General features: G+C 36.2%; 1 protein-coding gene across 1 annotated transcript; it reads left to right on the top strand.

The window, feature by feature from the left end:
* Positions 1-1,344: 1,344 nt before the first annotated feature.
* On the top strand, positions 1,345-9,741 carry LOC141588824 (PKS-NRPS hybrid synthetase cheA-like). The gene is made up of 8 exons (XM_074410245.1): positions 1,345-1,399; positions 3,891-4,089; positions 6,614-6,632; positions 6,734-7,977; positions 8,049-8,365; positions 8,463-8,953; positions 9,019-9,486; positions 9,574-9,741. Exons 1-8 carry the CDS (start codon positions 1,345-1,347, stop codon positions 9,739-9,741), a joined length of 2,961 nt encoding a protein of 986 aa, XP_074266346.1.
* The last annotated feature ends 2,349 nt before the right edge of the window (positions 9,742-12,090 follow it).

Genomic DNA, 12,090 nt, shown 5'->3' with positions numbered 1-12,090 from the left:
CTTTTTTAGTAGACTTGGCTTGTAAAGTAGTAGAGATGAGAGGTAGAGAGTTTCACGTCGGGTTCGCCAAATTTGTAACGACAAATTTTGTATTGCGATAACTGAAATACAAAACAAGGAAACAAAATGAGTTTTTTTATTAATATTAGAAAAGTTCGTGTACAATCTCTAATAATCCTCTGATTCTAACTAAACAAATAGGGTGCGCATGCGTTTTGCAGGGGGGTGCACGTGTAGAGGGGGTATGCACTCCACGCGCGACGTTGACTTGTATTCTTGAGAGGGTCGAACGACTTGATTCTCTCTTGAATGTTTGAATGTTTGAATATTCGAGATTCAATTTTTGAGTTTTCTTACACAGGCGGCACGAATTTTTTGTGCTTGTTGATTGCTTACGTTGAATTTCACGAGATTTTCAGAGAGAATTTCAAAGCTTTTCTTTTCTTCGAGTTTTTCTATCTCCTGAAATGAATGAAATTCTCTATATTTATAGAGAAACGGTTGGGCTTTCTCCAGCTTAGGGTTGCGGGATCATTTCTCGGCCCGTTTGCAATTTAGCCCAATTTGACTTCTGTTTGGACCCGAATAACCCAAAATAACCCGAACTTGATTTAAAAGGGACAAAATAATTAAATTGAGTTAAAATGTTCATTATTAACTCAAAGTACTTCATTTATTTAATTTTCGACACTGAAATAATTTTTTAGTGCCTACAACACTACAGTAAAATATTACTTTGTAGATTCTATCACTACGCCAAATCTGACAATCAATAGAAAGCGTATCACAACGGTTTGATGCATTTAATAACGACACTTAGATTACCGTTTTCTAAATATTGGCGGAAACCTAAACCGCGCTAATAGGAATAACGGTTTCCCTCGAAAACCGTTGTTATTATAATTTGACAACGGTTGCTTAACAAACCGTTGTCAAAAACTTTTAACAGTTTTCAAAAACTCGTTATAGAATCACTCTTATCAACGGTTGTGAAAAAACCGTTACCGGTTTAAGGTATCGGTATTTCAAAAACCGATATTAATTAACACCAGCAACGGTTTTTGTTACCCGTTGTTATGTTATAGCTACGGATTTTTTGTAACCGTTATTATTTTCTACTATGAAATAACGGTTTTTCAATTCAACCGTTGTCAGTATTTGATTAGATTTTTCAATTTGATTACTGCATTCAAAATTGAACTTTAATAAATATTCAATTTGACCAATAATATTTAATTTGACCAAAATAATTCCATAAATATGTCTTCATAATGTTTTAGGTCAAATTCTAAATTATCAAACATTTACTCTTTAATTTCTTTCTAAATTTATCTCTAAAATAATATGGCTGGTGTATCGGAGTTACAATCACATTATCGTTACGCACAACCTTTTACTTGTATTCTCATTAATCTCCCGGTTCATTATGGTGTGAATGGAAAGGTTTTAAACCCTAATTTTGGGTGGTTGACGCAAATGCTTCATAACTCTGGTTTCACCGCGGTTAAAAAAGTGTACCATGTGTCTACAAACAAGCAAGGTTTTGTAGGCTTTGCTTTTATCGTGTTTGACGAAACCAAGTGCCATGAACTTTTCATCAGGCAAGAAAATTAGGGGCTAGATTTGCAGGGAAAGATACGGGGAAAGAGGACTTCCATTCGGATGATAAACAACAAGGCCCTTATCTATGGGTTGCGACCCATCTTGATCATCATTTGCTGAAACATTGCAGGAAGCATCACATTCTTGCCACCGTGCCTATGTCATGGGAGAAAGAGGCCATTCCACCTGCGCTTCCCGGTGATAATGAAGGGCCGATCTACGACTTGCTCTAGACCGAAATTTATAATGAGTATTCTAATAATTCATCAGGTTCTAATAATTAAGTCTTTAATTATTATTTGGCATTGTGAGTTGTTTTTGGATTATGGTGGTGGTTTGAATTAAAGTTTAATTATTTATATTTTTTATTATCCCATCCTCTGGAATTCAGAGACAATATCACCAGAAAAATATTAAACTTTTATTATAATGACTTTGGTTTTTAGGAGTACATTAAAATATCAAGCTAAAGAAAAAAAAATCGCGTAAAACAAGCGTTGACAAACGTGAAAAAGCAAATGTGTAGTGTGGAGTTGAATGGAGGGAGTATGTTTTTTGTTACTCCATCCTCTGGAATTCAGAGAAAATATCATCATATATGTCTCTTTCACCTTCAGTCCAATCCACACAGTCGTTTTCCCATTCCCACGGCATTGTCCCCTACTCGGCAATGCGACCTTGGCGGTGCAGAATCGGAAGTAGTAGGAGACGGTCAGATTCATTCACAACCCATAAATATGGGCCTACCCGCTGATCATCGTGCTCAAACTAGAGTCTTGAAGAGTCATTATTATAGAATGCCCGCTCAAGTTTGCGAGCCTGACGAAAGCATTCCCGCTCCTCACTCCCGCCAAACTCGATGAGGGCGCACAGCCCGAAGCCATCATGCACATCATTGTCCGGGTAGATAGTTTGAACCAAATTCAATCCGGCTAACCGAATCAAACCTATTAACCAGTCAAGACGATACGAGAGTATAGCCTTCCATGTCCGTCCTCTGTATACGGGATATTGTGAATGATGCACGTAAACGGTGTAGCGTACATAAATCTACTTGGGGGGTCCTACAAGAGGTTCATAGATGCTTCATCATCATCATCGGCGGATGAATAATATGAACCACTATAAGTTGATGAACTTGACGACATAATCGATGTGGAAAATTAATGGAGGACTTAACAAGTTAAGAATTGGAAAGTGAAAACGGTACAAGTTAAGATTGTGAAAATTATAATTCTACTTATAATGAGTTTGGGTTGTACTGGAAACGGTATAATAAGATGGTAAGAATTGGAACCGGTATAATAATAAGATAAGAATTGGAAACTTAACAAGTTAAGAATTGGAAAGTGGAAACGGTACAAGTTAAATAAGAATTGGTCAACTCTACCGTGTTATCAAAAAACCGTTGTCCAATGAGTAAAAACACAACGGTTATCAAAAAAACTGTTGTCCAATTAGTAACAACAAAACGGTTATCAAAAAACCGTTGTCCAATGACTAAAAACACAACGATATTGATTTGACTAATGCATGCCTTGTAATTTTTACTTTTTCTTATTCAAAGTTGCAGTATTACGTGTTTGACCATATGTATAACACAAAATGATAATGGTTCTTTGTTAAGCCGTTATCATATTACATATATCAACAACGGTTGGAAAGAACCCATTTTAAAAAAAAATTGTTTAATTATTTGTGATTTTTTAGTGTTTGTGATTTGACTAGTGCATGCCATGTAATTTTTACTTTTTCTGATTCAAGGTTGCAAGATTGATTGTTTGACCGTATGTATAATATAAAATGATATCGGTTCTTTGTTAAGCCGTTACCATATTTCATATATCAAAATCGGTTATTGTAAATCTGTTGTCATATTACACCAATAAACAACGGTTTTTCTTATAACCGTTATAAATACAGGTCCACTGTGAAAGTTGAAAAGTTTGTGGTTTTATCAATGCATGCCCTATTATTATTGTTTGTTTGACCATTATTCACCCCATGCATGCATGCACAATTAATACAAGTTTGAATATAATGTATGGTTGAAATTAATCCAATTAATTATAGCTTTATTATACTATAAATAGCATCACATTTCCAGTAATAATAAGAATCACTTTACTATTACTAACCTTTCTACTTCACTTTTTAAATAATCTACATATACATACATATCATAATTAAAACAATGTCATCGTCTTCATCATCCGCAGTCGCACCTCCTCAGCAATCGGTAACCCGCTATATCAACCTGATTACGTGCATAATTCACAATCTCCCAGTCATACGCGATGCTGCTGAAAATCCAGCTTCTAAGTCTCTTAACCCATTGAGGGACATCCTCATTGAGAATGAGTTTTCAAATGTTAGGGGAATCTACCCGGCTTGGATTTCTAGTCGTGGGATTCTTAGATATGCTCTGATCGTGTTTCGATGGGATGCTCATGATGATTTTCACCAAGGAAAACAACTCGCTGCAAGGTATGCATCATGTGACCATCAAATGGGCAAAAGTTACCTTTATGACAACGACCCTAAGGATCGTTATGTTCACGCTAGGCCTCACTTATGCGTTCCCACCGCTGAGGACGCTCATCTGATGAGAAGGTTAATTCCGTACAATTTTATTAATGTGCCAAAATAATGGGAAGACGAAGAAGTGGCTCATTTTGATCAATGTCTTGATGCCGATGTAGTACGCTTGATTTATAATCAAGTTTATCCTCAGTACCCACCTCCTAGTCAAACTTCACTTCTGTTAGGGTGTTTGATTAATGTACTAATTAGTTAGCTGTTTGTTTTTGTGGTTTTTTTATTTTTTATTCTGTTTCCTTTTTTTCCCCTTGTTGTACTGTTTTTTTTTCGCTATTGTATAACGGTGTTACTTTTTCACATACGACTTTTACTCTTTCACATACATTTTTTTCATATTATTTCCAAACTCTACCCTCCCCAAACAAAAAAAACCTTGATTTTATCTTTTTTTTCTTCCGCCTAAAACCTAATTCAATTTCACTTCAAATTTGTCAATTCAAACAAGTAAATACTTCGATTTATCAAAAAAATTCATTAATTTGCTTTGTATTGCGCAAAATTGCAGTGTGTAGATTGTTTTATGCGTTTGATTTAGGGTGCTATATGGCCGTATGTCCATAACGCAGTACACAATCAAATTATCATTCAATAGTTAATTGCTTGACGAATTGATTTAGAGTACCATTTCTTTCGGAAAATTTATTTCATAACCAATTCAATATGAAAAGAATGACCAATACAACGTCCATATTGCTTGCTAAATTTTTTTTCAATCAATGAACTCTAACCGTGGCTGCGTGAAAGGTGGTTCGTTGCTGGGGTTGTGGTTGCGGTCGTTGGTTGAGGAAAGAGGCCGGTGTCTCAGGTCGGTCTCTGGTGGGCCGGTCGTCGGCGAGATTGCTGGTGGTATGGGTGGTTGGTGCAGGTAGGGAAATGGAGATGGTGGCAGTTCTGGCGAACGAGTGTTTGGTTTCTTTAATTACTAGAGTAAAAATGTTGAGGGATGAGGGAGGAGAGATTGAAAAAATGAAAGGGATAAGAAGGTCATTTGCGTATGTGAAAGAGTAAAATGCGTATGTGAAAGAGCAATACCCTTGTATAATAGGCTCGTTTTAATATATAGTTTTACTCTTTATTACATGCAAATGCTTATTAACATAGATTTTACGTAACTTGCGAACTGACAAATGAATGATACAATAACATATAATATAATGACAGCGGTAGTGCATAAGAACTATGTTAGATCATAAACACCTCTAAAAATAAATGGAAATTGGAAGATATGAATAAGATAATTACAACGGTTCTTATAAGAACCGTGTTAAATTATGCAATTGTTGAATAACATTATTTTAACGGAGTTTATTTTCGCAGTACGATTTTTACTCATTTTAGTACTTTTTACCACAAACATTCCATTTGTTACCCTTGACTAAAAAACACATCAAACCTAATTCTCTCTCCCTTTTCTCTACCTTCTCTCTATTGTTAACCTTTATTCTACCTCCTTTAATTTCGTATTGCGAATTATGAACGATTATCCGAACGAAGAACAGGTATTTAATTCTTTTAATTATATATTTCTAATTTAATTGATTTTTCTTAAATTTTTATTCTTTTTTTAATTAGGGCTTTGGTTATTATGGTTTATTAACGGTGGTACCGGAGGGGTTGTTGGCTGCCAAGTGTTGGTCGACGAGGGGAAGGCTGTCCTAGGGGCGGCCGACGATGGGTTGGCCAGGGACAATACTAACGGTGGTAACGGTGGTCGACGAGGGGAAGGTTGTCCAGTCTAGTGTTTATGATTGATATGTGTCAAAAAGTTTATAAATTCAATGAAAACCTCTTAAATTAACGGTTTAATATCGTAATTCGGGTTTTTCCCGGTTGAGTTTTGTCCTGAAAAGACGCTTATTGATGAGTAAAGGGTTGACTCTTAGTAATCAATTCAAAGTGTCTAAAGTAAACAGAACATATTGAAGTACACATGATTAATGAGTCGAAAATCGCTTTCAGTTTAGTCTTCTCTATCTTTTTGTGCTGAAAGGTACAACTTTGCTTTGAAGCTAAAAAAACCACTGTGGACAGTAAATATTGAAGATACGAAACACTAACAGTGGTAACGGTGGTAACCGATAGTTGCGGAAATATGTCAGATAGTATTGCATTTCAGTAGGTTTCGAGTGATGCTAGAAGATGGAAGACCAGTGACGTTTCAGGCCGTGCTCGAAGGTCGAGATAATCCATGAAATCTGACCTGCTATTATAGCGAATAGAGTACAGATAATGCATTAGTAAAATTAACGTAAGCATGAATGACTCACTAGGCCATCCAAAAGACGCTTTCCATGAAACTGTATAGTGTTTAGTACTAGTATTGCATTTTTTTCATTGTACTGTATAGTTTTGTTTAGTACATTGTTTTTTCTATTTTTTAACTCAATTGTCTTTTTTTGAATGTGATAAGCACAAAGTTTATGAATACAGTATGTGTAATATTTAAATGAAGTTCGTAATTTATCGGTGTAGTACATAATTATTTATCAATGTAGTACTAATTAACATATGCTTAATTTTTTTCATGCAGGATGACTTAGAGTTGGATGATTTTCCTCCCGTAATTTTAGATAATGATACTGGACATTATTTCATTTTCGAGAAAGCTTTCATCAGTCGAGAGGAAATGCAATTAGAAGTTGAAAAAGTTGGACGTGAAAATTATATAACCATTATAAACTATACGTATAATGCAAAGCGTGGACTGCAGATATATGCTTGTGATAGATCTGGAATATATCGACCTCCGAAAGGAAGTGCAATTACTCATTCTACCAAATGTACGGGGACTAGAAAAATTAACTGTCCTTTTAGACTAAAAGCCCTTAGACAAGGCGATGGTTCATGGAAATTGTTTGAACGATATGGGTATCATAACCACTTAATTGATGATAATCCTTATGGCCATGCAAAGGTCGGCAAAGTGGATAAAGCTATGAAGGAAAAAATTTTAAATTTAAGCAAAAGTCATATTAGTGTTGCTGATATATTGACTAATATCGGGGAAAATGAATTAACTGCAAGACAAGTTTATAATATTCGTCAGCGAGATAAAGCTACATCAAGGGAGAATAGAACTGCATCGGAACAGTTGTTGAAGTTGATTAATGAAAATGGTTATCGCCACTGGTATCAAACAATCCCTTCAAAAGAACCCGGTGTAAGTGAGTTAACCGATGTTATATTTTGTCCTCCAGGCTCACTCGATATGTTGCGTCAATATCGTTATGTGTTGGTTGTTGATAGTACCTACAATACTAATATGTATAAAATGCCATTATTAGAAGTTGTAGGTGTTACACCAACTAATCGAAATTTTTCTGTATTTTTTGCTTTCCTACAAAATGAGAAGGAGACTGCTTATGACTGGGCATTGAAATGTATGAGAGAAGTTTTCAAACCAGATGAGTACCCAGGAGTATTTATATCTGATAGAGATTTGGCATTAATAAATGCTATCGAAACACATTTTCCCACCTCGAAACATCTTTTGTGTAGGCGTCATATAGAAAAAGATGTTGAAGCGTGGGTTAAGGGTGTAACGGGAAGAGGTGATATGGGGGAAGCATTCGCAAAACGAAGGTGGGCAACTATGGTCAACTCATTAACAGAGGAAGATTTTGTGAATAATGAGAAGGACATGTACGTGGCTTATAGTACTGTGGGTGGTTTGGAAGATTATTGCAAAAGAACGTGGATAAATCCATATAAAGAAAAGTTTGTTTCAGCTTGGACTAATAAAGTGCTTCATTTTGGAAATGTTACCACTAACAGGTAAGTTATAATTTTAATTATAATTTAAGTTTGTTATTACAATTTAGAATAACTGTAATGATTCTGTACAGGGTTGAGGGTGCCCATGCTGCGCTTAAACGTTGTTTACGTACCTCGGTTGGAAGTTTTGACACTGTTTGGGCAAAAATTCATGATATGGTGAAAATCCAACGTAAGGAAATTAAGAAAGAGTTGGGACGTTGTAAAACTGTTTCCCTTCATGTTAGCTTGGCCATGACTGTGTTTCGTAGATTGAGGCATAATGTGTCCCTCGAAGCAATTAAGTTGTTGGATAAAGCCTTCATCGAGGGGCAGTGTAATGGGTGTGCTTTAAAGAGTACACATGGTCTACCTTGTTCACATGAAATTTCTAATCTCATAAACGAAGGTATGTTAAGATTTTTATATTTTAAGTTACCTTGCTATTTATGATCATATATAATTACTAGCGTTTGTTTTAATATTATTGAATTGTTAATGATCAGGGAAATATATTGAATTGAATTCCATTCATCCATTTTGGAGGTCACTAGATTTTGAGTTGAAAGATAGCATTGATGATACATTGTCACAAGAGCAAGACAGATTTCGTAAATTAAGTGACGAGTTGTTAAGGAGTGCACCAGAAATGATCAAAAAGTGTTGTGAGGCGATGGAGAATATCATGCATCCATCTAATATAGTTGACCCGACGGTAAAAAAGACACGTGGACGGCCCAAAAAAAATTCAACAACAAGAGATCCGTCGCACTGGGAGTATATTGAGAAACAATTTCCAACCACAAGTCAACAACGTGGCCGTGGCCGCGGTAGTGGTAGTGGTCGTGGTCGTGGTAGTGGTCGTGGTCGTGGCCGTGGTCGTGGTCGTGGTCGAGAGACATCTGATCAATCAAATTCAGAAACAACTTGCAAATATAAACGACCTAAAAGAGGAGAGCCGGTCAACTCACCTAGAATATCAATATCGACTACAGAGGTTAGTTATATTTTCAAACAAATTTATTTACCTTTAAGCTGTAATATAATTAAAATTTTTTACAGATTCCATCAAAGCCTCCATTTCCGTATCCTTCTGCGGTGCATAATGTGATAGATTCTATAACGGATTGGTATAGCCCTAAATCTGATGGAAATTGTGGCTTTAGAGCAATTGCTCATCAACTTTATTCCGATGAAAATGAATGGGTGCGGGTAAGACAAGAATTGCTTGGTGAGTTAATGAAAAATTCACGTATATATGCTAATGCTTTTGGATGTGAAGAACGTGTTCATGCAATTGCGTACTTACTTTCGCATTGGGAGGGCGGCGCACCTGACGATAAATGGATGGATTCTATGGATTTGGGTTTTGTCATAGCCACCCTTTATAATGCCGTCTTCACAAATTTATCATTGGACGCGTCAGTGACGTATTTACCATTGATTGGAGCAAACCAATGCTCTTCCAATTGGTCAAAGAATCCGACAAATTTCATAACTGTTATTTTGGTGGCAAAACATTTCCACTGGGTATGTTATTATGCTACTTTATATTTAGTTTAACATCTAAATTGTTGAATTAACCAGTTTAACAAAATTGTATTTTATATCGTACAGGCTCGTCTTGCTTGTAATTCTCCTCTACCAAGAGTACACCCAAGTTGGGAGAAATATAGGGATGCAGCATGTGTAGATTGGCTCGATGGGATTAGCTCACGCTTACTTCGCTGGAAGTATGACCCCAAACCGGCAACTGATTATATCGTCATCGATGAAGAAGATTAGTCTTACGGATTAGCCTTGGAGATTTTATTATGTTATTTTTTTTCTTCTTGTAGTACATGCTTTATCATTACGTTACTTTATATTAGTTCACGTTTTATCTTCTTGGATGAATAATATTAGTTTTACGGATTGTCTTAAAATTTTCAATGTACTCTTGAATTTTTCATTTAGAATTAACTTTACAGATTTTACTGCGTTATTTTCTCTTATACTACATATCGTGCGGACGTAATATATTAGAGTACGTCGTACATGTACTACGTCAAATTAAATAAGTAATGTATAACACGTAGCACGCATACTACAATGAGTAAACTTATGTAGTATACTATCTAAAAAAGAAAAAAAAAAAAATCAATTTGTACTCAAGTACGTGTACATGTACTATGTATACTATCTAAAAAAAGAAAACAATTCCAATGTACTACATTAGAAAAGTTGAACGTACTACATCCTGCAACTAACTCAGAACAACTCAACGCCGTCAACTCACCGCCGGTCACTCACCGCCGTCCCCTCACAGCCATGCTCTCACCGTCGTCCTATCACGCTGGCGTCTGACCACCATACTCTCACAAATATCCTCTCACCGTCGGCGTATTACCGTCGGCGTATCACCGCCGTCCTCTTAAAGGCGACGTATCCTTACCACCACCCACTCCACCGCCGCATCCCCACCGGCAGTGACCTGGCCGGCCACCGTAAACCCTCCCCTAATCTCGACATCAACCGCGGAAATAATGTCTTTCTAAAATTTGAGATGAACGTTGTAATTTTTTGACAATACATTAGAGAGAAAACATTAAGAGAGAGGTTAGAGAGGGAAAATGGGTGGGGAAATGAAAAGGGTATAATTGTCAATTATGTACTGAGATGAGTAAAAAGCGTACTGCGAAAATCAGCACCCTATTTTAAATAACCTTCTTTCTTTCTTTTTTTCTTTCTCTCTCTCTCTCTCTCTCTCTCTCTCTCTCTCTCTCTCTCTCTCTCTCTCTCTCTCTCTCTCTCTCTCTCTCTCTCTCTCTCTCTTATTACTCAAATTATGTCAAGTGGTAGCTCTTCTTCTTCCTCTATTTCAACAGGGACATGTAATTGCTCAGTTCCGGCAGCATTGCAGACTTTTTAGACTTTGCAAATGACGGGAAGAAAGTTTCTTACTTGCAAATTCTATAATCCCGAGATTAAAATGCGTAGATGCAATTACTTCAAGTGGGTTGATGAACTAATGACTGAGTGGCAGAGGAAGGTTATAAACAGGTTAGTGAATGAGAAAAAGAGCATGGATATCGATATTACTCAAGTGAGAAGTATACTATATCAATTTGAAGAATCAAAGCGGGGAAATAACAGTGAAATATTGAAGGCAAAAGAAGAATGCAAGAAGTTAACCATGGATATCGTAGAACTCAAAAATAATGAGGCATGCTTAAGTTAATTGTGAAATTTCTTCTTCTAATTGTTATTTACCTAGTTTATTATGTATGGTGGTAGTTTGTACTCTTTATGTGTAAACTTATAATCCTTTAAATTAATGGAAATAAGCAAGATTTTCTAAGAAACATATTGTAATTAGCTGGCATATACTAAATGATGCTTTATTTCTTGACGGTAAAATCAAACACAATGAAATATAAAATAAAACGGTTATACCCAACCGTTGTTCAGGACGTATACAGTTATAACGGTTCAAACCGTTGTTATGTATATAAAAATGATGCTTTATTTCTTGGCGGGAAAATAAAACAACATGAAAATACCACAGACAACGGTTATTCCTAACCCGTTGTAGATAGTACGAATCAATTACGGTTTCAAACAGAACCGTAGTCTGTTTGGAAACAAAATACAACGGTTTTTCTTATAGCGTGTTTATTACTTTCCAATAAACACGGTCTTGCAAGTGTTATATTATTCACACATATATACTCTAAGCTTCCCCTCCCCCACATAATATTCTCAAACATTGAGCTTCCCCTCAACCATCAGCCTACCCCATCGCTGTCGCAGTCATCGTCATCATCGCCATTGCCGCCGCCAGATCAATCCGGATTCTCCTCTTTAAAGAAGTAATAAAACCTCCTCTTTAGAGATTTGTTTGTTGTTATAATTATGCATTGTTATTATTTGTTTATTAATTTCTGCTTTAGATATGGTCCAAAAGCGGAAAAGAAATTATGGAAATGCATCAGGCGACGACTTAGGTGATGAGAATAATTTGCAACACACTGCGGGTCGAATGCGCCACAGGGTTTCCCTAGAAGCAATGATTTCAAAGATACCTAATCCTTTACAATGGGATAAAGATACGGGGATGTCATATGGTGAGTATGCCAGGCATTTTACGAGTTG

The sequence above is a fragment of the Silene latifolia genome, chromosome 1 (assembly GCF_048544455.1).
Source record: "Silene latifolia isolate original U9 population chromosome 1, ASM4854445v1, whole genome shotgun sequence".
NCBI classification, from domain to species: Eukaryota; Viridiplantae; Streptophyta; class Magnoliopsida; order Caryophyllales; family Caryophyllaceae; genus Silene; species Silene latifolia.
Note: the sequence above shows the minus strand (reverse complement) of the source record. Positions and strands in the feature narration are given on the sequence as shown.

Bases quoted from the DNA above. Each gene is read 5' to 3' on its own strand.
- LOC141588824 (XM_074410245.1), top strand. From the start codon at position 1,345: ATGGCTGGTGTATCGGAGTTACAATCACATTATCGTTACGCACAACCT. The intron at 1,400-3,890 runs GTATTCTCATTA...ACAATCTCCCAG, and splicing joins TTACGCACAACCTTTTACTT to TCATACGCGATGCTGCTGAA. The intron at 9,487-9,573 runs GTATGTTATTAT...TATATCGTACAG, and splicing joins TGGCAAAACATTTCCACTGG to GCTCGTCTTGCTTGTAATTC.